This window comes from Musca autumnalis, unplaced genomic scaffold (assembly GCF_047663935.1).
Source record: "Musca autumnalis isolate F117 unplaced genomic scaffold, ASM4766393v1 scaffold_1, whole genome shotgun sequence".
Taxonomy (NCBI): domain Eukaryota; kingdom Metazoa; phylum Arthropoda; class Insecta; order Diptera; family Muscidae; genus Musca; species Musca autumnalis.
This window is the reverse complement of record NW_027411644.1, coordinates 300181683-300208127: the sequence shown is the minus strand read 5'-3', so window position 1 is coordinate 300208127 and position 26445 is coordinate 300181683. Positions and strand designations below refer to the sequence as shown.

Below are 26445 nucleotides of genomic sequence, written 5' to 3'. Positions count from 1 at the left end.
CTAGTATGCATTTTTTGAAAGTACATTTTTAGACTACAAAAATCCTAGTATGGTTTTGTCCTGTCAGATCCAGTTCGGATTTTATGGCCTCATCTAAACCGGGCTAAATCTACACTTTTTTGGATTTATCAGGCCTTTATCTCAGAAACGAATAGGAATTTGGCATTGCTGCCTTTAGCAAAATTGTAGCCATCAACTAGTAGAACTTGTCTTGTGAAAAAACCACATAAGAAAAACTCCATCTAGGGCATCAAAATCTATAAAATATAGACAATTTTACATAATTGCTGAAATTCTGGTCAGTATCGGCAAAACTATTGGGAGTTGAACCAAGTTACCTTTTGCAAAAATCTTCCTAATAATGTTCTCAACAATTCTTTAGAACAATCTGAAACTCTAAATTGCTTACTTCATGTTGTTTCAGCGGTATTTTGCATCATAGCTTTTACAACACGTATTTCAAACACAGTTCACACCAACAGTTTATTCTCGCATTTCGGATGTCAGTACCTTATTGACATTTTTATTAAAACGTCGTTGAAAAATGTACTGAAAACAGCGGGATAGAGGCATTTTATAACAATGACATGTTCTGAAGAGTTGTGTATTACATTCCTGGGAATATTTTTCCAAAAGAAAATATTGAGCAAAAATTAACGGTTTTAGAGATACGGTGCGAAATGTATAAAAATTGTGGCATTTTTGCATATATTTTAAAATTTAAGGCAATAAGTGTAGTTTTTCGAGTTCATTATTTCTCCAAATATTTTATTCTTGTCCTAATCTACAAATTTGCTTCAGAGGTCAGAAGAAGATTCGCAATGGTTTCAGAGATATAGCCCCGAATTTCTTTAAAAACTCAATATTTAACCATGTTTAGATGGGGCCATAAAATCCGAGCTGGATCTGACACAACAAAACTCAACTAGGGTTTCTTGCCGTTTAGGTCTGTACTTTCAAAAAATCTCTAGTTCGAATTGTTTGCACAAGATCACCTTAAAAATGTTGCACAGTGTTATCGTAGCGTTTACACGAAGGGAGTTATTTTATTTTTCCCCAGGAACTAAATTTTAGTGAAATTCCTAGTTTAGTGGACCAGAACTTTTGGGGAACAGCTTGAAACAAAGTTCCGTTTTCAGAGAATGGTGCCCGAGAGCTTCCTCTTTCAGGACATATATACTTTTGTACCCGTCCCATTCCGCCCCTTTAACACTTTTTTAATTCTTTTGAAATTACATGGGTAAAAATGTTCGTTTTTTACATACCGTTTCCCATATAAATTATAGCTTTTTCACACAAATGGGATTTTTTATACCCTCAGCATTTATGCTAACGAGGGTATGTACACTTTCATACGGTCAAAATGTGCCTCATCGTAATGATGGTTTTAGACCCCAAGTATGTTTGGACGAAATGTGTTTCAGACAATTTGGAGTTGATTTAGCCATGTCCGTCCGTCTGTCTGTCTGGCTGAAGCGCACGAGACTATCGAACGGATCAACCGATTCGAACCAAATTTTGGGTATCGTAATATTTTGTCCAAACTTAGTTTAAGTGTGAAGATGGGTCGTATCGGTTCACTCCTTCGGGTACCTCCCCACACAAAAGTTCAAAATTTGTCTGTAAAATGCTGTGAACGATAACAATCGATTTGGTGTAAACTTTTCACATCGTATTATTCCTTCCAAATATAGATTTGGTTCGAATATGGACTATATTGGTCCACTCCTTCGGGTACCTCCCCCACAAAATTCGGATAAAGTGAAGTTTAACAGCTCCTCTCGGATCGTTTTGAAATTTGTTTCAGTAAGATGTCCATGCGGTTCCCTTTACGACGGTACAATTTCTTTCTTGCGCAAGTCCATACTTCCTGATTTATTGGGCAAAATGTTCCAAGAAATAATTCTTGGAGGGAGTTTCTGATTGATTCAGACTTTGCACATCATGTTATTTCATCCAGTCATGTATCAGGTTGGAATATGGACTATATCGGTCCACTCCTTCGGGTACCTCCCACACAAAATTCGAAAAAAGTGAAGAGCTCCTCTCGCATCATTTAGATTCTTTTTTCGCTCCTCTCGCATTGTTTAGATTCTTTTTTTCAGTAGGTTGTTCTAGTGGCCTCATTTAAAACGGTACAATCTTTTTCCGGAATGAGTCAATACTTCCCGAGATAATGGTCCAAGCTCCAAAACCCTGCCGGTACATACTCAAATAGCTATCGTGCAAGATAACTCTAAAGGCCTCGACACATAAGCGGCTGGCTTTCTGGCTGAAGTCATTCCTGGGAAAGGAATAAAGAAATGTCAGAACCACATTTGAATTAGGTCGAACTTGGTCTTTAGTCTTTTACCAGAAATGACTTCAGCCAGAAAGCCAGTCGCTTATGTCTCGAGGCCTTAAAACTTTTTCAAAAATTTCTTCCAAACCTAGTTTAATGTAATTTAATATTTCGAGTCCTTTATGAAGAAGTTTGGTTACATAAAATGTTTGGTATATGTCGGTGATTTGGTATAGCCCCACATTACGGTCCATACATATTTTAAAGCAAACTTGTGATATAAAATATATTTTATATACGGCATAATTATTGTGTGGGTGACGTAGGGGATGAATGATACCAAGCAACGGTCTTGACCGGCTTTAACATGGCAAAACCCAGGACCTCCCCGTGGTGTCACCTGACCTCCCCGTGGTGTCACCTGGGGAACTGCCTTTAACACCCGTTAAAGGTAGTGAGCTAACATGTGCCGCGCGTTCACCCATAAGAACGTTAAAAACTTGGGTTTGGGCGTCGGGTTAGTAACCCTCCCCTAGAAAAAACATCCTACTATGAAAAAACGAAAGAAAAGAAAAACAAACCCCTCTAAAGTTGACGAACCCCGCAAACGTTTTAAGGACCATGATCTGCGAATCTGCACCTGGAATGTTCGCACTCTTTATAGAGAAGGTGCAGTCTTCGCATTGGCAGACGTACTTGAAAAGTACAAGGCCGATATTACTGCCATACAGGAAATACGATGGATTGGGAAAGGCGTCACAACAACACCTAAAGGTGACGCACTGTATTATAGCTGCCATGACGTAAAGCATGAGTTTGGTTGCGGATTCGTAGTTAGTCGGAGACTAAAACATCTGGTATCCAGCTTCACCCCAGTGAATGAAAGACTTGCTGCAATTCGAATAAAAGCTAAATTCTTCAACATCAGCTTTATTTGCGCTCATGCTCCCACTGAAGAAAAGGACGAACAGACCAAAGATATATTTTACGAGAGCTTAGAAGAAACATATGACCGTTGCCCTGCCCATGACATTAAAATCATTCTAGGCGATTTTAATGCCAAAATTGGAAAGGAGAATATCTTTGGCCCAACAGTCGGGAAATTCAGTCTCCACAATGAAACATCTGACAATGGTATGAGGCTGATAGACTTTGCAGCTGCAAAAAACATGGTAGTTAGCAGTACCAGATTTAATCATCTCGATATTCATAAGGGCACCTGGCTGTCTCCAGATCAAAGAACAAGTAATCAAATTGATCATGTTGTAATAGATGGAAGACATTTATCCAGCGTACGATCGTTCCGAGGCGCAAACATTGACTCGGACCACTACCTTGTTGCAGCAAAGGTACGTACCCGTCTAAACGTTGCAAATAAAGCACGAACAGACTCAACGCGGAAGTTGGACATCGATATGCTGCAAACACAACAGATAGCCACAGCATATTCCACTCAACTAGCCCAATTGCTTAACGCGAGCTCTCCTTGTCCCGATAACATAACAACACAATGGCAACATATTGCCCACTCCATGCAAACAGCCGCAAAATCCATACTTGGATTCCAGAGACCTCCACAAAGGAATTCAGGAGTGTCGTGCTGCTACCGAAGAGAAAAATGCGGCATATAGAGCTACTTTACAATCAGTAGCAACGCGTAGCGCGCGAGAGAGATATCGGGAGAAAAGGAGAGAAGAGAAACGTCTTTTCCGCAAGAAAAAGAGAGAAATGGAAAAGCGGGAGTGTGAAAAAATCGAGATGTACAGGAGCCAGAATGAAGTCCGAAAATTCTACCAAAGAGTGAAACATCAAACAGATGGCTTTGGTACAGGCACATCCTCCTGTAGAGACCAGCAAGGTAATCTGGTAACAGATACAGATAGCGTGCTCAGGATATGGAAGGAACATTTTTCCAATCTGCTGGTATCCAATATTAGCGAAGACGATGATACCACAGATCCAATCCCAGAAGATGGTATAGAATGTATACCGCCCGGCCAAGATGAGGTAAAAACAGCAATCAACCGGCTGAAGAATAATAAAGCAGCAGGAGCCGATGGCTTACCAGCCGAGCAGTTTAAAACCGGAGGCGACGCGCTGATAAGGTGTATGCATCAGCTAGTTAGCACCATATGGCAGGAAGAACGCGTACCTGACGATTGGAACCTGAGCATCCTATGTCCCGTCCACAAGAAAGGAGATAAGACTGTATGCTCAAACTATAGGGGCATAAGTCTTCTCCCTATTGCCTATAAGATAGTGTCAGGGATATTGTGCGAACGACTAAAGCCAATGGTCAACGAAATAATTGGACCATACCAATGTGGCTTTAGACCTGGCAAGTCCACCATTGACCAGATATTTACCCTGCGGCAAATCCTAGAGAAGACCCAAGAGATGCAGATGGACATATTTCACCTTTTTGTCGATTATAAAGCAGCATTCGACAGTCCCATCCGATCAAAGGTATTCCACGCAATGTCTGAATTTGGTATCCCTGCAAAGCTCATCCGGCTTTGTAAGATGACTTTAACTGATACTAGGTCCTCAGTTAAAATTGGAAAGAACCTCTCCGAAGAATTTTGTACCAAAAGAGGTTTCAGACAAGGAGACAGCCTTTCGTGTGACCTATTCAACATTTTGCTGGAAAAGGTAATACGAGATGCAAATGTCAAAAGAAATGGCACAATTTACACCAATAGCCTCATGTTACTTGCCTATGCTGATGACATAGACATCATGGGACGATCAGTAAAAGAAGTAACAGATACCTTTATGAAGGTCGAAGGAGAATCTGCTAAAGTGGGTCTGGCGGTAAAATGCGGGAAGACTAAGTTGATGGTGTCGACGCGCAATGCGTCCATAGAGATCGGGCCAACTGTTGAAGTTGGTTCCTATAATTTTGAGGTAGTAAAAGACTTCGTTTACCTCGGCACCGCCGTAAACACAACAAACGACATCAGTTATGAAATAAAAAGAAGAATTGTATTGGCCAACGGATGCTACTTTGTCTTAAGTAAGCACTTCAAAAACAAAGCCACAACTCGTCAAACAAAAATAACGCTTTACAAAACACTGATACTACCCGTGCTGATGTATGGTTCCGAAGCCTGGGTACTTGCGCAAGCAGATAAGGCAGTGCTTGGCGTGTTTGAGAGAAAAATTCTTCAAAAGATCTACGGACCGATCTGCGTTGACGGTGAATATCGACGTCGTATGAACCACGAGCTGTATCTGCTATACAACGACATCAATATAGTTAAACGCGTCGAGATGCAGCGATTGCGTTGGCTAGGCCATATAATAAGAATGAGCGATGATGAACCCGCTAAAAAGACGTATAAATTCGAGCCACATGGCGGTGCACGCAGAATTGGCAGGCCAAAGAATAGATGGCGCAAACAGAAAGCGAAGCACTAAACAGAGAGAATTGGAGATCTTTTCTTAGTTCGGTCTATGGAACAAATGTTCTGTAATGGGCCAGCTAAGTAAGTAAGTAAGTAAGTAAAATTGTTAACATTGACCTTGAATTCCTCTGCAATCGCTAGACCGAATTTTGTGGCATTTGATATGTCGGAAAGCTGAAAGTAGCTTCGTTCCAGAACTTTAAAGTTTTCACACATTTAACACATTTTTCCCCAAAATGCGTTCCCCTACACCAAAAAAAGTTGCAAAATGTTCACTTCTCTTTGAACAAAAAGAAGAAGAGAAGAGAAGCTGAGAAGCTTTCTCTTTAGAAACTTTTTACACGACAAATTTGGGCGAGCAAAAATGTGCAACATGTTTGCCGGCTTCTGATTGGCTGACATGTCGACTTTGACATTTGTTGCAGATTTGTTGACGTTTCTGCCATTTTTCCGTTCCTGTACATTTTGGAAAAATGTGTATGTTGGGCTCATTTTCGACAGTTTGCTCTTTTGACACTTTTATCGTTAAAAAGTACTGGAACGAAGCTAGTGTTATCTGTCAAACAAAAAAAAAAAAAAAAAAAAAATTATGAAAATAAATCTGTCTGTTCAAAATTTACAGAGTTTTGTCCAGGAAAAAACCAATTCTGAACCACTGTGCGCCGTTGAATATTTTATGTCGCCTGGCCTGGGAATCAAACCAAGGCGGGTGTGAATGCCAATGCACTACGGCGACGCCCTATTTTTTAACGTTCAACTAATATCTTCTACATTCTTCATTGTCCCTCGATTTCTACCATCTTCAGTTTCCTCTTCTCCTTCCCCATCCCGTTTTTTCCCCTTCTTTTCTCTCTTCAGGGTGAAAACAGTGGACCATCTCATACAACCTTACCTATAAATTTTAAAATTTTTATAGTTTAGTTTTTATGGGATATGTATATTATTAATATATAAAAATATGGAACTATTTCGAAAAAATGCACGGAATTATGCTACCCAAATATAAGTAAAAACTGTTAATAAAGGAGGCTAAAATCTTCAATTACAATACCTCAAACTCGCCCACGATTATATCGTGGTTATATCCCAATATATACCAATAATGTTGATCCTATCAAATGAGTCTAAATCCTTCAAAGTATTTCACATACATAACTTAATCATTATTTTTGCTTAATTATTTGAAATCCACTGTACCAGTGGAACCACTGTGCTTTCCTTGGAATCTATTATTGGGCATAATGACAGATGAATGAAATTTAATGGCACACTGTGCATATCTCAAACATTGTTTATTTTGTCATGCTAAGAAGAAAATTTGTTGAATCATTTTCGATGCCGGCTGCCATGAAAGGTACTACTGTGCCGCCAATTTGTTATTGGTACACAATAATTTGTTTCTGTTTCGTTTTTCCCCTGCCCTCTCAGCGTAGGAACAACTACAACAGAACATACGAATTTCGAAAATAATTCTCTGAATATAAATTGTCGTTTACATGAAAAACTAACATACAAAAATTCTCTTCGAAAATCGTATGCAATTTCATGTTCTCAGGCTCTTCTCCTTCGGTGTGGCCGTCGCGGTGGTGATCCATCAAATTCAATAAACATTTCTTTTTCTTCATTGAGAAAAGCAAAGCAAGTCAAGTGTGCCGTCCGTGCCACATGGTTTTTTTTTCTTCGGAACACATTAATTGTGATCTGTTTCTTTTTTTCTTGCCGTTCACTATGGATGGGGGAGGTGATGGGGCTAACCAACCAAGCACCCAAAAGACAAGACAACAAACTCTACACATTTGCATTGGCAAGGGCAGCAGCATTGGAAATTTAAAAAGAAAACTCAACTATTGCGGCTGTATTTCTGTGTATTATTTTATTTTTAATATTTTTAAATTTCATATTTACCCATTTTGGATTAAGATTTGTTAGAATTGATTAGATTTGTATTATTAGTGATGACAATAAAAAATTAGTTGTTAATGATTTTTTTTGTTAAACATTTTCCACCATGATTTGAAGAATTTCACATTGCTTCTTAAAATTTTGCTGCTAAAAATAATAAAATTTCAAGGGGTTTCTTTTAGCTGATTCTGGGTTACATTTTATTTTTTTCACAGTTTAAAATACCTTTTTTTTAAATTAATTTGTTTTATTTTTTCTATAATATTGTTAGAATATTTTTTCCAAAATATATTTCACTCTGCACTTGGACCTTTTTTCTTTAGAACCTAGACCTTGCATAAGTTTGGTGGTCTAGTTATTAAGGCCTTGTTCCTTCGTTGTTCTGATGTTTTTCAATCGACCCGTCGCGTTTAATTTTTAATGTTCGTTGTTCTCATTGCAATCCCCGTACTAAACTGAATAAAAGTTTTCGAATTTTTGTTGGCCGAAACAGCAGCACAGAAGTCATTACGAAGAAAACATATTTCCGTTGTAAGACCCACCAACAACAATTGTCTGGTATGTCTGTACATCTCATCTCTCATATGAGTACTTGTTGTATGTATGCCATTAAGTACAATTTGTTATATATGAGCAATTCCACATTAGATGGTATTTTATGCATGCCCCTGTTTCCGTCAATGCTGCTTATTTATGTCGATGACTCTAAATGATGATTTGTTTCCTATGCTAAGCATTGAATACAAATCTAAACGCATCATGTTTGAGGTTAAATGGGCGATACACTAAAATAGGGAACTATTTTGCTTCCCACTTATGGAGCTAAATCCTAATATGGACCAATAGTGTCGATTTTTTTTGGAAATCGCAGTCTGAAGTGAACAGAACTCGACTTCGAGTGGCTCGGCTAAAAACTTCAGAACGATCGATGAACAGCCCTTAAACTGTTCTTAAGCGGACATTTTGAACATTTGTGAGGGAGGTACATGAAGGTGTTGCCCGATAATTACCTTCTTGTAACGTTATGTTGTTTGGAAGAAATTTTACGACGAGGAATATCGTAAACAGGACTAAGGTGCTGTCTATCAGGCTCGGGTCTCGTGCCTCTCAAGAAAAGGCATTATTTATATACCCTAAATCATAGTATGGATGGTATACTAAGTAAATTAAGTCAAGTTCCAAGGTGGTCTATACGACGCACGTTTTGGTATAGCCCCCATATAACGGTACCTTCCGATTTTAGGTGTTTCGAAGTGTTTAGCAAAAATGTTAAACGTAGATAGCTGTAATTTAACATTTGAGGTTCCCAGTGACTTCGAGTTTCTTGGGTAAAAACTTCAGAGCGATCGATAAACAGCCACTAAGCTGCACTTAAGCGGACATTTTGAATATTTGTGAGGGAGGTACATGAAGGTGTTGCCCGATAATAACCTTCTTGTAACTATATGTGTTTGTATATGTTGTTTGGAAGAAATTTTACGATGAGGAATATCGTAAACAGGACTAAGATCCTGTCTATCAGGCTCGAGTCTCGTGTCTCTCAAGAAAATGTAATATTTATGTACCCTCCACCATAGTATGGAGGGTATACTAAGTAAATTAAGTTAGCCAGGTCAAGTTCCTCGATTTGGTATGGCCCCTATATAATGGTACCTTCCGATTTTAGGTGGTTCGAAGAGCTTAGCAACAATTTGTAACGTAGCTAGCTGTAATTTAACATTTGAGGTTCCGACTGGTCGCTAAACTTCTACTCCAAGAATTGTTAACATAGATCCATGTTTTGGTATTGCTCCCATATAACGGTACCTGTCAATTTATGGTATTTTTAAGATTTTAGCTACAATTTTCCACCGAACTAGCTGTAATTTTCTATTTGAGGTTTCCTGCAGTCACGAAACTTCTCCACTAAAAATGGTCAACATAGGTCCATGTTTTGGTATAGCCCCTGTATAACAATACCTCCCGATTTTAGATGTTTTGAGGAATATAGCCACATTTAATGAGCGAACTATCTGTAATTTGGCGAGAAGACCAAGTTGATGGTGTCCACGCGCAATGCGTCCATTGAGCTCGGACCGACTGTGGAAGTTGGTTCCTATAATATTGAGGTAGTAAAAGACTTCGTCTACCTCGACACCTCCGTAAACACAACAAACGACATCAGTTGTGAAATAAAAAGAAGAATTGTATTGGCCAACAGATGCTACTTTGGTTTAAGTAAGCAGTTTAAAAACAAAGCCACATCTCGTCAAACAAAAATAACGATCTACAAAACACTGATACTACCCGTGCTGATGTATGGCTCCGAAGCATGGGTACTTGCGCAAGCAGACATGGCAGTGCTTGGTGTGTTTGAGAGAAAAATTCTTCGAAAGATCTACGGACCAAGCTGCGTTGACGGTGAATATCGACGTCGCATGAACCACGAGCTGTATCTGCTATACAACGACATCAATATTGTTAAACGTATCGAGATGCAGCGATTGCGTTGGCTAGGCCATATCATAAGAATGAGCGATGATGAACCCGCTAAAAAGGCGTATAAACACGGACCGCTTGGCGGTGCACGCAGGCCAAGGAATAGATGGCGCAAACAAGTGGATGATGAGATGAAAAGGCGCGGTATTCCAGAAAGCGAATCAACAAATAGAGAGAATTGGAGATCTTTTCTTAGTTCGGCCTATGGAACAAATGTTCTGTAATGGGCCAGCTAAGTAAGTAAGTAGGAAAAGTTTTTAACTACCTCAAAATTATAGGAACAGTTGGTCCGAGTTCTGTGTACGCATTGCGCGTCTATACATCGACTTGATTTTGTTTTGTCACCGCTTACGTTTACTACCTTAAAGGTATCAATTACTTATTTTACTGCTCCAACAAGAAGAAAGTGAAGAGATCACGCTAAGGACTGTCTCCTCGTCTGAAACCTTTTTTGGAACTAATCTGTTCGGAGAGGTTCTTTCAATTCAACTGAGGACCAGGTATCAGTTAGTGCAATCTACATGTTTATCCTACCAGATGATGCTAACTAACTGATGCATACACCTTATCAGCGTGTCGCCTTCGGGTTTGAACAGCTCGATTGGTAAGGTATCGGCTCCCGCTGCCTTATTATTCAGGTGGTTTGTTGCTGTCATCTTGGGTGGTATACACTCAATACCATCTTCTGTGATTGGATCTGAGCTATCTTCGTCGTCTTCCCTAGTATTTATCCATGAGCACACATCTGTGTCAGTTACCAAATAGTCTCTACAAGAGGATGTGCCTGTACCAAATCCATCAGTTTGATGTTTTACTCTTTGGTATACATTTCCAACTTTATTCTAGCTTCTGTATATCTCGATTTTTGCACATTCCCGCTTATCCATCTATCCCCTAGCGAAAAGACGTTTCTAGCAGCACGACACTCCTGGACGTACTATGTATGGGTTGCTTCGTGGAGGTCTCTGGTATCCAAGTATGGATTTTGCGGTTGTTTGCATGGATTGGGAAATACTTTGCCACTGAGCTGATATGTTATGGTAACGAGGAGTGCTTTGATTAAACAATTGGGTCAGTTGAGTGGGATATGCTGTGGCTATCTATTGTAATCGCAACCATGTGATCCGAGTCCATGTTTGTTCCTCGAAAGGATTGTACATCCAACACGACTCGATTAAGGCCTTCCATTTATCAGAACGTTATAAATTTGATTTCTTGTTTTTAGATATGGGGACAGCCAAGTGCCCTTTTGAATGTCGAAATGCTTAAATCTGGTACTGTGAAGTGTATCAGCCTCATTCCATTGTCAGTTGTTACACTGTGGATACTCAATTTTTCCGACATTTGAACAAATGATATTCTCCTTTCCAATATGGGCTTTTAAATCGCCAAGATAATTTTTAATGTTATGGCCGATGATATCGTCCTTGTCTTCAGGGGAATCATGAAGACTAATGTTGAAATCTTCTTTCACTGGGATGAAGCTGGAGACCAGATGCTTTAACTTCCGACCTGCAACTTCAAAACCGCGCCTAAATTCATGCTTTATGTTACGTGGCCCCTAAACCATTTGGCCCTTAAAACGTTTACGGGGCTCGTCGACTTGAGAGGGGTTGGTTTTGCTTTTTCTTTTTTTTGTTTTTCTGGATGGGTGGGATGCTAGCTTAACCCACGTTTTAACGTTGGTATGGGCAAAGGCGCGTAACTTGTCAGCTCACCACCTTTGACGGGTGTTTAACGCATCTCCCCAGGCGACCTCAAGGTGAGGTCAGTGTTCACTTGAGATGTAAGAGATGCCAAAAAAAGGCCTGAGTTATGCCATTGTAAAACCGGTCCAAGTCGTTGCGTGGTATCTTTCATCCCCTTCGTCACACCTAAACGAAAATTGTAGGGTTATATTTAGACGAAATTAAATGGTGAGCATGAATGCCAATTCTAGGACGATGTCTAAATTATGCAATCGACAGAAAGCCCTCGACTTGGTTTATTTTCATTATTAAAGAGTGAGGGTTTATCTCCGTGGGAAAAAACCAAAGTATTCATGTAATTGTCCTTGTGCGAATACCTGTTGGAATACCGGTTAATCGTTCCGGGTCATTAACATCAGTCGAGTTCTCGATCGTTGAGACTCGTCAACGTAAATTGGTTTTCTCGAACAGAATTGAATATTCAGCAATCAACACGGTTCCGAATAACCGATCATCGATCTGTACATCTTTTGACTACAGCCGTAAAACGTTGTTGTCGATCATCCTACTATCGGCCAAATAACCTTTACCTAACATACATATCTAAAATTCATGTTTAGTTCAATACACCAGCCATTGACCATGAAGTTTGCCAATCAAATCACTGCCATGGGATCTTCAGTTAGCCAGAGTCGAAGAAAAAAGTATAAAAATTGGATAATTTCAGAAGATTTTTGCTATTTTTACCATTAAGAACGGTTCATAGACATTTCGCATGTTCCAGAAAGTTGTTTATTGATGCCTTTGCTACAATATTGTGGTTGATTGTTTTCTTGAAATTTGAAAGGGTTAGTTTCTATGGAGCAGAAGCCGAGAAAAGAGGATAAAAATCGCAATTGTTTTGCTATTTTGACCATTAAGATCCGTTTCTACAGAGTTCGTATATTCTAGAAAGATGTTTATTGAGATCTGAGGTATATTTTTGTAGTTGGTTGTTTGCTTCAAATTTGATCGGTTTGATAGCTGTATAACAAAACTTGAGAAAAATTTTTAAAAGAAATTGGACCATGGCTATTTTGACCTTGCAGATGAAGTTTGATGGATTATATGTGTTCACAATTTTTGTTCTTTAAGACAAGAGCTACAACTTTGCCTCTGAGATTAATTCAAATTTCCTAACGGTTTGGAAGATATAGTCCTGACTAAATGACCGTTTTTACATCAAAGCCTCAAACCTTTGGATGCCTATAACCGCGAAAGTTGATGATATACGAAAAAAGGCGAAACACGTGTCCTCTCTTTTTTGGTCTTCTATCACGCTGCGGTGTAAGAATATGGTTAATAATTTTCGTGTTGCACAGTGTAATATCACAGCCACTATTTGAGAACAAAAGTTTAGTAAAATGATATTTCTACATTCTCAGCATAAATATAGAAAACTGTTACTCACGAGTATTCGCGAGGGACAAGGAAGACTTTACACAAATCAATGATTTTAAAAAGACTTAAATTTTAATACAAAGCATTTTTATAAAGATGTTATGCATGGCAGAAATGTAGAGAAAATGGATTTTAACCACCGCCAACATTAAAATTTTAAAAATCTCATACACCGGTATCTGTAACCAAGTACAATACACGGTAATGACATAGCACTTTTAACTGCAACATGAAAAAAGCTGAATAATATTGTCCTTTAGGCTAAGAAAGCACGACTAAAAATAAACTTAAAAACAGAACTTAAATTATGAGGATTCATAGAAGAATGAATTTGAATGTCTAGGCAGCATGTTTACAAAAGATGTTGATGTCGGAAATAGAATTCAAAATGCATGATGTGATATGGGAAACGCTAAATTAAAAATAATAAACAGATAAATTCTTTAAAATCACGGGAATGGTGTCGAAATGTATTTCTGACTAAGTCTGCGAACATGATAAAGGGCTTTCTTGACTATGACATTGAAACTGTTCTAGGCATGTTGGTCAAAAAAAGAATGAGATAGACTATAAATTTGTGATCCTAAACATAGCACATCTTAATTAAAACCGATGCGATTGAAAAGAGAGCTGTATTTTATTTAAAAATATATTCTGTTCAATTGACTATCTTCAATTTAATGCACCTTTTTAACTTACGTCCAAAATACACTTTTAAAGACCAGTCCAATTCTTCAGCTCGGGCGCTACCACCGTTGTCTCGAAAATTAATTTGGAAGCAGATGCTCTCATAAGTTTCGCAAATATAGCGATTATAAAAGAATAGGCACCCGTAATTCGTCTACAAATACATAGAATTTTGGAGCAGGGGATATTCCTGATCATTTTGTGAAAATTGCATGAAATTAGGTTCAGTTGTTTTGGAAAATAATGTAGTGAAAAGAGTGGGCGTTGTCATCAGTTTTCAAGATATAGCATATTTAAACAAAGTGGTCGTGGTCAAGTCTTTGGATCGTATAAAAGGAGGTAAGGTCGGAGACACAACCACAATTGTCTCGAAAAATAATTTCCTAACCGCCGATACATTCGTAATTATTTTAAATATAGTATTTTTTTAAAAACTAGGGTATATGCGAAGTATCCCGCACCCCCCGAAACTAAATTTGTAGCCTATTTTTACTGGGGGCCATCCCTGTACATTCCATGACAATTTCACGAAAATCAGGTCAGTAGTTTTATGTAGAAAAAATTAAAATCAAAAATTGAAAAAAGTGGGCGTGGTCCAATTTTCTTTGCATAAAAACCTAAGTTGGGTTATGACGAACATTTCAAAAAAAATAGCTATGCAAATCGGTCCAACCATTCTCAAGTGATACCATTACCAACGAACGACATTTGATTTTTATTTATGTATATCGATTTCTAGCAAGCGACGATTTATATTATTAAAAATTTATTATATAAAATTTAAGTTTTTCCAATATCATCTTAACGGATACTAGAAAAGGAGGGCTTCTTGAAAAACATGGTTCATATGCCAATAAAAGTTGTGAAAATAATCTTTAATCATAAAATAGTTGAATAGGGTTATATAAGTCAGCATTCCCAGCAAAATGTTTGTAGCCAAAGAAGTAGTTAAATCATGAGTGCAAGTGATTCCGGACTACATCTTTTTACGTGAAAGAAGTCATGATTTTTACAAGGGCATGGTGCAGTGAGGATACTGTCTAATTTACTTCTTAAGCACACATTTTGCATTAGTTCTTTGTAGTGAATAAATCACAACAACATATGATTCAACTACTTCTTTGGCTACAAACAAAGATGTAGTTCGAAATCACTTTTATTATTTTTTGTATACAAATTACTTTTTATGGATGCAAACATATTGCTGTTATTATAATTAACAAGAAACAAATTAAGTTCTTTGTCTTTTTAAGTTTTTTTTTGCAAAATTTTGAAATTTCTAAAATGTGAAAAATTTATGAAATGGATTCAAATCGGACATTGTCAAAATGTGAAGAACGGACTGCATTTTTCATGACTCTGCGTGGACTGCTTCAAAAAAAGCTATTCAATCACTACTTCACAAGGAACAACTTCAAATAAATTTTGCTGGGCTGTTTTGCCAAGGCATTTGAAGTAAGAGATATTTTGCAAAAGCATTTGAGGTATGGTTTGCTAAATATCTATATCGTATTTACTTAATTAAACATTAATTTATCGTAAATAGGCAAGAATATTTGACTAAGGAATAAATCTACTTATTCAAAAATGTCTATGTTTCTGAAAAAGTTTCCATTGATATGTCGACGACTGTATGTATGTGCAGTTTCTCGCATATTTGCAATGAGTTGAGCTCTTCAAATGTTAATAAGTTTTAAAGAGGCAAGCAAACAAATGTAGCTAAATCTTCTACAAGAAATATTTTTGAAGAAGATTTTAATAGTCCATGTCTGTGCAGTGCACTATAGGTAATTTTGACAGTTTTTTAGGCAAAAAGTCAAGTTTTTCAATTATAAAGAAAAATAATTTTTTAGTTGTTGTTGGATTTACAACATGTCAAAAAGTATTCAGCCCAATTATAAACATCATATCACCGTGAGATTTCTCACACTCGCCTCCTCCCTTATTATAAACATCATATCGCCGTGAGCGCTGTTGTGTTCTCACTCTTCCCTTACTATAAACAACAAAGGGGTGAACAAAACTCACGTTCGTGAGAAAAGTAGCTATTATAAATGTAAAAAAGTGCGAAAAAGAGGCAATTTTCTGGTGAGAAATCTCACTTAAGAAATCAAAGTGAGTTGAACAAAAAAATGTAAGGATGGACATTTTTTACAAAAAAAGGAAACGAAAAATACGACAAAAATGAACCGTTTTGTATTTGTAATGATAATTAATTGTGTTTATTTGTGTTTTAGGTTAAAAGTAACAAATAAACAACTTTTAGAAATTATTTTGGCATTCATGCAGGTTCATACGGATCTTGCACGTGGTATGTACATACATATGTATCAATGACGCAAGGAAGACCACCATAAATCGAGTTTGGCGTAATTTGGAGGGGGAGCTGAACTCATCGCTGAGTGGATGAAAGCATGGGCGTTCCTGCAACTTCACTGCAGTTGTATGTAAAAAAAAATCGTCTAGGTGGTGAATAGTGTGGCAGTGGATTAAGCGGCGTATATTTTCATATTTCTCAGACGGAAGATCTGTACGAAGTCAGGTATAACAAGTATAAACGAATCGGCCGGCTTTGCCGACAGAGATATACCCTCAGCCTGTGTGGATTGAAATATTTTTTTTTCAAAGAAAAAGAAATGTATGGGCGGAACCGACAGAAATATGGATTGGATTAAAGCTCAAACATTTGCGGGGGATATCGATAGATAGGGCTTTTGTACCATTCTAGCTTACGAAATGCATAATATCGGGCCACTAGGGAAACCTTCAGTAAAAATGTCCAAAGCATCCTCAGACCCAGACCCTCAGACAGACGCTTATCATTTTAGCAAATATTTTCAAACATTTGTGGGAGAGGTACCGGAAGCAATGGACCTAAAAGCACTACCATCGAATTTCATCTAATATTCAAAGAAATATTACGATATACAAAGTGTGGACGAACGCAGAATTCGGTTCGAGCTCTACAGCCACTACATATGGTGCCATAGGTGTTTTATTTTACAACTTTCGGGCTGTTTTCTCAAGAAGTATGGACTGAAAAAACGTTTACTGTCGTAATTGAGACAGAGAATGCATGATGCGTCAACAAAAATCAAAGTGATTCGAGAACAGGTCTTACAGTGAATTTATCCAAAATTTTGTGTGGGAGGTTCCCGAAGGACTGAACAAAACAAATATAGTCCATATTCGAACCTGATCTATATCTGGTAAATATATTAGGATGTGTAAAGTATGGACCAAATCGTTCACTCCCATCGTTATCGTGCGCACAATTTTTCCGAACATTTTTGAATATTTTTGGGGGAGGTACCTGAAGGTGTGGACCGATATGGCTTATCTTCGAACTTAAACTAAGTTTGCACAAAATATTACGAAGGCCACATTTTGGACCGACTCAGTAGATCCGTTCGAGAGTTATCTTGCGCTCCAATTACTACACACGGTGTCATAGGGTTTTTTTTGCACCTTTAAGGCTAGTTTCTCAGGAAGTGTGGACTTGCCCCTGATGAAACTTGTACCGTCGTATCAAAGCGATTCGAGAGCAGGCCTTAAACTGCACTTAAGCAAAATTTTGTGTTGGAGGTACCCGAAAGGGTGAACCAATAGGGTCCATATTGGAACCTCATCTATGTCTGGTAGGAATGTCACGATGTGCAAAGTATGGACTAATTCGGTTACTCCCTTCAAGAGTTATCGTGCGGACAATTTTTTCGAACATTTTTGAACTTTTGTGGGGGAGGTACCTGAAGGAGTGGACCGATATGGCCAATCTTCGAACTTAAATCAAATCTGGACAAAATATTTCGATACCCAAAATTTGAACCGAATCGATTGATCCGTTCGAGAGTTATCGTGCGCACCAGCCAGACAGACAGACGGACAGACAGACGGACGGACATTGCTAGATCGACTCAAAATTGTCTGAAACGGATATCGTACAAACATACTTGGGGTCTAAAACCATTATTTCGATGAGGCACATTTTTGGCCGTATCAAAGTGTAAATACCCTCTTTAGCCTAAAGGCTGAGGGTATAAAAACTGGCAAATTCGTACAAAAGAGCATCGAAAACTAGTTGATGAACAAAAGAAACGTATCCAAAAGTTTTTTTTTGTTTGTTTTTTGAAAAAATGGGTCTACATGTGGATAAACCAAAATCTGGCGGTCTTGGGAATAGCAATGATGGCAATACTGAAATAACTGGTATTAACGTTGGGTTAATATATAGTTCAAAAATAATTCTTATTGCAATTTGTTGCCAATTTCCTTTGAATATTACGAAATTACAAGCATTCTGTCACAATACTGCCAAACAAATCCTTCAAAAATATCCTTGGCTTCCAATGACTGCAACAATACATAAATTGTTAATTCTTTCTAAAGAGATAATTGAAAATACAATTCTTCCGGTAGGCTGTTGTGGAGGAGATGCGGCTGAGTCGCGCAATAAATTATACAAGTCGGACAGATTACATTATACGCGCAAAAATAGCAGAACAAATAATCTTTCGGACGTTTTCCATAGAGCCTTGGATATGTCCGATCCCATAATCCCATTCGAGGGGCGGTACCCAGCAAATGTTGTAATATCTTTCCAGTTTGAACTCACCGTCCATGTAGAAGTTGATGACTTCGGACTTCTTCTAAACTCCACGTAAGACATCTTGAAATGGCTACCATTATTGTTCCGTGACACAGCCTGACACAGTGGTGCAATGGATAATGAAAATTTCAGGACATTAGTACTCGAAAAGAAATCGTAGACATTTCGCTGATGTGACATGGTCGTAGATAATTTCTTAGCAAAGTAGGTTCTTCCGCAACAAAATAACGACTATCTTCCGTTACGGTTTTATCTCTTGGACGACATTTTTTGGTTCAAGATACTCTTTGCTCCTGGGACTCCTTTGGTCTTAAGTTCGGCATGATGATATGATATTTCAGTCCTCTAAGCTACCAGAGAATCTGAGAGAATGGAGGTGGTCTGTTTACGGAGACGATGATCGGAAGAGCCAATTTCTGACCAGAGGCCTAATAACGGTATTCGATTCGATCGAGTATTTGCTGAAATGCCCACAACGTAACCCTCACGTCTTTCGGGATTTCAGGTGACGATATGTATGTATATCCGATAAAAAGAAAGACTTTTGCGCCCACTTGTTTTTTACAAACATTATCAACATTATCTCAAAAATCATGTTTAGGCAAATTCATTTGAAATAGCTCAACATCTCTCTTGTATTTCAGCCAAAACGTTATGATGAGAAATTTTTTAATTTCTTGAATACTTTTCTGTTTCTTTGTTTCAAAAACCTCAATATACAATGTATTAGACTTGAATGCAATAAGGTTTTCAAATCTGTTTTATATGTATGTATGTATTTTTGCAAATATAGTATAAGAAATACATACATACGTATTTGTAAACAAAAAATTGGGATAAAAGCCGGCAGCGATTGAACTATTTGTTGAACAATAGAAGAAATGAATGAAAATAATATGTATGTACATACATTCATTTGCCGTACACGAGTAAACAGTGGAGACTATAATGCAAATGATTTCAATGAAAAAAAAGTAATATAAGGTCAAGTGTACAATATTATTATCCAACGCAAAACAAGTACGAATTATGGCTTTTATTCTAAAAATAATATTGATATCAAATGCAAAATTGTAAATAGAGACCTGACTCAGTCCACACAATCCTATGTATTAAGAGAAACACGGAATCAGCCCAAACATTGCGATTTGAAACTAATATTACAGATCGTTGGTATATTTTTTGTCATTGAAAATTAATATGTCAGTTTAAATTTATGTTGACTAACCCCCTGTTTTTGTAAAAATTTTTGTTCTTCTCACACGAATTGTCAAATTTTGTAGTTCGACTTACTAGCCTTAGCGCAAATGGAGAGCGCTGATTTCTAAATGATGAATTCTTAACTATATGTATATGGAACTCATCTACGAAAAATTAAGTATATATGTCATCTGTGGGCTGAGCTATGGATGCCTAAATTATAGACGAACGAACAAAAATAAGTAAACAGGGGGTAAGAAAACGAATAATGCATCATAATTGCATGAACATGTTTACAAACATTTATTTTAAATAAACTTGTTTTCACTCAATTCTTAAATATCTAACAGTATCTTCTACTAAATTCTAAATACTTTCTAATATTTAATTATAAATAGTAATCACACATTTAAATTTTAACAGTAGAAAAATAATGAAAGTTAAGTAGTTAAAGATAGTAAGAGCGAGAGCGAGACATAGCTGCAGAGAGTGAGAAATAGTGTAATAAGAGCATTAAAAACCAATACGACATCTGGCCAAAATAGCTTCCATAATCATTTGAAACCATTCGGTAGAGTATGTCGAATAGTCAGCGGTACGAAAGAGATTAACTTTAGCTTCAGTACTTAATGTTGAACACAAATAATAATTAATAGCCATTTCAGTTAACTCCACATGATAGTTTTTCATTGACCATTCCAAAACATTGAGGCAATTGGTTTCATCCAATAATGCAATCAGTAATTCCAATACAAATTGTTCCATTTCGGGTATAATATAGATGCGTGACATTTCAAAAGCTTCCAATAGGGCATAATATTGATTTGCTGGAGGTATATTGTATTTCAGCTTTTTCGATTGCCTTACAATTAGGTTGAGGAAGTAACGTAGACCACTCACTGAATAGTTGCGCAAATGTATTTCACCTTCTTTGCCTTCACGAAAATCACTATTCAACATGGTATTGAAAACTTCACTGGTTGAACAAAGCATTGCTTTGCTAAAAGCAATGGCAGTGATTGTTTCGGGATTATCAGCAGCAATTGAATTGGGTTTCTCATTTACTTTACTACCGGTAGTTGTGGGTGCATGTACCACAAAACGCATATCACAGTCTTTTTCTTGTAGACATTGTCCGGCATTGTCCTCTAGAAATTCTTCATATTCATCTAAACGTTTTTCCATATCCAACTGTGGCACGTGGATACCCAAGGTATAGCGTGACATGCATGTAAGGGCATCCACTGCCTCGTCAGTAAATTCATCTTGTTTTGAACTTAATATAATGCCCAGGAGAAGCGTGAGGGCATTGCCGTCATTAAGGAACTGATAGAGCAAGGGTTTGCTGCGTATTAAATAGCCAACGGTGATGGCTGCACGTTTTTGTGATAGCTCATCATCGCTGCGCAATAAACGGGCCAACTCCTCCTTGCCATAATTGCACTCACTGACAGAGGTTAATGTTTCCAAAAATCCAAAACCATCTTTACTTGTCTGAAATGAAAAACGAACAATATTTACAATATTTTTATTTCCGAAGAAATCTCCATTTGCAGTCTTACCTCCTTTACTTTTGTCAATTGATACAATTGATGAGATATACCCTGTTTTATGACATTGCCAAAGAACTGACTTTCCCTGGAAAAATAAGAACATATTTATTACAAAATTTTGCGAGCAATGAATTTTGCACAACTTACAATAAAATATTTGTTAGTGATCCTGCAAAATCGGTATTGACCCCAAACATATTCAATGCCTTTATTAGGGTATTCATAGTTTCCGGTTTACCCAGGTCAATACTTTTCTTTGTCAAACATGTTACCCGGAATAGTAAGTTGTTAATAACGTCTATGGTGTTGTGAGGTAAATGTCCCAGTTGAGGCAATTTTACGGCAGGTACATCTGAAAAAGAAAAACATTTCAATTTAAGAAGGAGGTCCTTATATATGACCAGATTGGATGTTTAAATGCCATATCAATGAAGAAATATAAATACTAAGACAGTCGTGGAGACGCTTATTGTCGACCAGAAGGAAGTCTTTATAGATAATCCGAAAGGAGATTTAGGGGAGTCTTTATAGACGACCGGAAAGATCCCATTCTGGTCAGTCTTTACAAACTACCCGAAGGGAGTCTTTATGGACCATAAAGACACTTTGTACACCAAAAAGAGGGTCTTATAGACGACTAAAAGAAAGGTCTTTACAGACGACCAGAAGGAGGCTTTATAGGCGACCTGATGGGACTTTTTATAGTCGACCAGAAGTGTGTCTTTATAGATGACCAGAAGGGAGTATTTATAAACAACTAGAAGGAAGTCTTTATAGACGACCAGAAGGGGGACTTCATAGAAGAGTAGAAGGGTGTCTTTACCGACGACCAGAAGGGTGTCTTTGTAGACGAACAGAAGCGTGTCTTTATAAGAGACAAGAAGGGAGTATTTATAGACAACTAGAAGGGAGTCCTTTTAGACGACCAGAAGGAGGCTTTATAGACCAACAGAAGGGAGTCTTTATAGTCGACTAGAAGGGAGATTTATAGGCGACCTGAGTGGAGTTCTTATAGACAACCAGAATGAAGTCTTTATAGATGACCAGAAAGGTGTTTTATAGGCGACCTGATATGAGTTTTTAAAGACGACCAGAAGGGAGATTTTATAAACGACTTGAAGGGAGTCTTTACAGACGACCAGAAGGAGGCTTTATAGACCAACATAATAGAGTCTTTATAGTCGACTAGAAGGAAGCATTATAGGCTACCTGAGTGGAGTTTTTATAGACAACCAGAATGAGGTTTTTATAGACGACGAGAAAGGTGCTTTTTATAGGCGACCTAAAGGGATTTTTATAGACGACCAGAAGGGAGATGTTATATACGTCTTGGGCGACCAGAAGGAAGTCTTTGTATGCATTATAGGCTTCTGGTGTACTTAGAAATGATCAGAAGGGAGACTTTGTATGCTACCTGAAGGAGGCCTTTATAGATGATCAGATGTCAAGTCTTTATAGGCGACCAGGATTGAGTGTTTATAGACGTACAGAAGGGGATCTTTATATTTGACCAGAAGGGATTCCTTATAGGTAACCAGTAGAAGGTCTTTATAGAAGATCATAGTGGAATCTTTGCAGGCAACCCTCGATTAGAATGGAGTCTGTACAAACAACCTGAAGGGAGTCTTTAAAGGAGAATAGAAGATAGTTTTTATGGACGACCAGAAGCGGCGACCAAAAATCGGTAAATTTAAAACGCAAAATTGTGAATGAAAAGTACCAATAAAAGTGGACAACACGTTGCTATCGGTAGTACCTAGCGACAACTTTATTTTGGTCGCTAACTTACCGACAAATTTGGTTAATTACCGAAATTGTAAGCGTTTTAATTTTACCAATTTTTGCCGGTAACCAAAAAATGCGTTAGAGAATACCACCACAGAAGGGAGTTCTATAGGCGATCTAAAGGATTTTTTATAGAGGACCAGAAGGGAGTCTCTTTATAGGTGACCAGAAGGGAGTATTTATAGGCTACTAGAAGGGAGTCTTTATAGTCGATTAGAATGTCTTTACAAACAACCTCAAGGGAGTCTTTATAGGCAACCAGGAGGGAGTCTTTATCGACGACCAAAAGAGATTTTTTATAGATGACCAGAAGGGAGTCTTTATAGACGACCTGGAGGGAAACTTTATAGGCTACCAGAAGGACGCAAAAGAGTTTTGTATATCAATTGAAGGTTATCCATAAGACCACAAAAAAGTAGGAGTTACAGACGAGCCCAAGGGAAAATTTCCTGTCGTAATGTTTTTAAAGGAAAGGAATAGAACGGATTTCTTATTATCGACCAAAAAATAATCCCATTTAGTAGCTTTTTCGACGGACAGTAACGTGTTTAACAGAGGACCGAAAGCTACCTTTATATGTCACAATACGGGAATAATAATAGACGTCTAGAAATCAGTATTTATGGACGACAGGCAACCTTAAATGACGACCATATGTGATGTGAAGCGAACGCTAAAACTGTTTAGTCAGCTACGGACTTGTTGCCTGACTATCACCATCTTAGGCTCCAACCGTACAAATTTGTAGAGCATTGTTTTGCGGCATATGCCGAATTCTTTGTTGTGGGACACCAAGGAATGACGTTGTAGACGTCAAGATCTATGAAGGAAAACCGCATTATATTTTGTTAATTTGAAATTTGCGGATTTTTGGCATCGAATGTCAATGAAGACTTGCCAATTGATATCAGACATCTGCAACGTCTTGGACAGGCCAACAGTTGGCACAATTGTCCTTTAGACTCAATGTCGGGACATACAACTTAAACTAAATTATAAAAAAAATAAACAATTCTCACCTTGGCTAACTTCCTCTTCATCCTCTATTAAAATACTGTCTTCTTCGGAACGGGCTGCCAAATCTAAGAGGTTCATTATTATTGTGTGGTCATTAGCATTTGCATTGGGATTGTTATATAGATGGCTAGAAGTATCTCTAGCGGTTTCATTTTCTTCATCATCGTCTTCCTCTTCATCGCTGCAGACTGGAGAATATGACTCTTCATCGGAATCACCTAAAAAGAAGCAAACAATCATAAACATGCATCTCTAAGATAATTGTTTTTTTGTTAAGTTAAATATCCCGTTATTTTGTCAACTTCTTAAATGAGGTCTTCGGACTTGGAATTGGGAAGAATAAATAAATTAAATATATAATGTATTATTCCCCAAAGCATACTACCATTATTTGGCTGATACATGTGACCACCGCCAACTGGTGACATACTGCGAGAACTACAAGGACTTGAGGGCATATTATACGATTTTGGTGAACTACTAGGCGAATCATAATCCAAATAATTTTCTTCTCGTACTTTGGCAAACTGAAAGTGAGAACAAATATTATTAAAAGTTATCTGTCCCTCAGAGATTTTGTTTACCTTGCATTTAGATTCGTTAATCAATTCTGGTAACTTTCGTTTCTTGTTTTCCGATTGTAGTTTTTCTTCTCTTTTCTTTTTGTAATAGTCTTCATCGCTTGCCAGATAATTATTTAACTCCTTGACTAGGATCAAGACAAGTCCTTCACGCAGCAGTAGATCCATACTCATGTCGTCATATTGGAAGTTGAACAAGACATTTAAAATCTAGGCAATATTGAGAAATTGATGAGGTATTATAACAATTCCACAAAAGTGTGTAAAGTTTACTCACCGAAGCCTTCTCCGCTGGTGACACAGTATCCTTTATCATCACAATAAATTTCCTAAGTGCCCCTGAACGTCTAATCTTGGAACGATTACATGCATCTGTCGATAAAATACTTATAATATGAATACAATGTCTACGTTCACTTTCGCTGAGATCTTCATCGGCCACCAACAATTCACAAGCTGCCAAAATAGCATCGGCCGAACTTAAGATATAAAATGCTCCTTGATTCTTGGAAAAATTCGAGAGTATTTTCAAAGCAGCACTACGATGTTTACTTTTCTTTTCGTCGGTAATAAAATGAACAATGGGAGCAAGAGTGCAATGAGCGCGATTTAATGAATCCCAAACCAATGAATTTATTTGCAATTCCGATATTACCAAAAGACATTTTAAAATTTCACAAACCAAATCAAGTGCTGCCTGTTCCTGAGGTATAACGTAGGCGTTGGAGTTGCGTGTTGAATTTTTCAACATTTCATGATCAAAAATATCACTACGAACACCTTCTAAATTGCGGGCAACTTCTTCGAAATATTTTTCACGATGTTGATTACGTTTTAGGCCCACCTTCAATTGGGCTTGGGCATCGCAGAGTAGTTTTTCCTCAGCATCAGCATTCGATTCATTTTTCATAATCGCTGTCAGTATGCGCAAGAGAATGGTAAAACCGGAGGATTGAAGAAAATGTTTCATAAACTGTGGATTTGCCAAAAGGAAGCGACATGAACGAAAAGCCATCATCCGCGTCTGGACATCGGAGGTATCTTCAATTATGCGACACAAAGCCTGAGCTATGGCAGGACAATGGGTAGACAACAGTTGATTGGCATCCACCTTGGCTAAGTTACCCAATAGACGACATGCTCTACATTGTATAACTGGATTAGGTATGGATTTTAAAATAGTGGCCAAAGGTATAGCAATTTTATTCTCCAATGCCTGCAAAATAAAGGAAACAAAAACAATCATTGTATTTTGCACTCTCTCCCCTCTCTTCTCATGCACTTTGTTGTTGTTGATGTCAACAGCCACTTACTTCTCTACAACTTTGTTCATCGGTGCAACAATTACCCATTATAGATAAGGCCACTTCCAAAATCTTTTCATGGGGCTTACTTAGAAACCTCACCATGGGAGCCACACCTCCCGCCTCCCGAAACAAAATAATACCATTTTTATCTTTGACAACATCTGTTCGCAATTTCGTAAGGCCCTTTACAATTACTGCCTTGTCTGTCGATGTCTTTATAACTCCCAGAATATTTTCCACCAACTGGCGATTCATTATGGCCATGCAAATTCTACAAATTCATTTAGACTTTTAAAAATATGAGAAATAAAAAATTTTCATCAGAATAGAACCAATATTAATATCGTTTTTTTCGTTTTCACTCACATACAACAAAAACCACAATAACCTAATGATTTTCGACCGTCTCCCAACAGTTGCCAGAGCCGAACTTAAAACGACGGCGGCAAAGTTCGAATAAGGAACGCAAAAGGGAATCAAGGATGAACAATGAAAACAAAGCAAAATGGCCGA

General features: G+C 37.7%; 2 protein-coding genes across 4 annotated transcripts in view; both read right to left on the bottom strand.

Annotated features, from left to right (window-relative positions):
- Window positions 1-8165, bottom strand: part of FipoQ (F-box/LRR-repeat protein FipoQ) — a 34995-nt gene extending 26830 nt beyond the window's left edge. The window contains exons 1-2 of one of the 3 annotated variants that reach the window (XM_073961976.1): window positions 7816-8152; window positions 7594-7737 (exon numbers count right to left, since the gene is read on the bottom strand). Coding sequence is in view for 1 of the 3 variants with exons in the window: in XM_073961977.1 (XP_073818078.1) it covers window positions 7594-7597 (4 nt within the window). In the remaining 2 variants the exon portion in view is untranslated. Of the gene's footprint in view, window positions 1-7593; window positions 7738-7815 lie in introns of all 3 variants that reach the window. The other 2 variants (XM_073961977.1, XM_073961975.1) reach the window with 2 other exon arrangements.
- Window positions 8166-19968: 11803 nt separating this feature from the next.
- Rnb (BTB/POZ domain-containing protein Rnb) lies at window positions 19969-26376 on the bottom strand. The gene is made up of 9 exons (XM_073961947.1): window positions 26299-26376; window positions 25939-26220; window positions 24903-25841; window positions 24629-24835; window positions 24430-24571; window positions 24047-24262; window positions 21390-21594; window positions 21252-21327; window positions 19969-21183 (listed from the first exon to the last, which is right to left on the bottom strand). The coding sequence occupies exons 2-9, from the start codon at window positions 26194-26196 to the stop codon at window positions 20203-20205; spliced, it is 3024 nt and encodes a 1007-aa protein (XP_073818048.1). The 5' UTR covers window positions 26197-26220; window positions 26299-26376; the 3' UTR covers window positions 19969-20202.
- Window positions 26377-26445: the final 69 nt, after the last annotated feature.

Coding starts and splice junctions, on each gene's coding strand:
- Rnb (XM_073961947.1), bottom strand. CDS start 26,196: ATGGCCATAATGAATCGCCAGTTGGTGGAAAATATTCTGGGAGTTATA. Junction 24,836..24,902: donor CACCAGCGGAGAAGGCTTCG/GTGAGTAAACTT, acceptor AATATTGCCTAG/ATTTTAAATGTCTTGTTCAA. Junction 21,184..21,251: donor AATTGACAAAAGTAAAGGAG/GTAAGACTGCAA, acceptor TTTTCATTTCAG/ACAAGTAAAGATGGTTTTGG.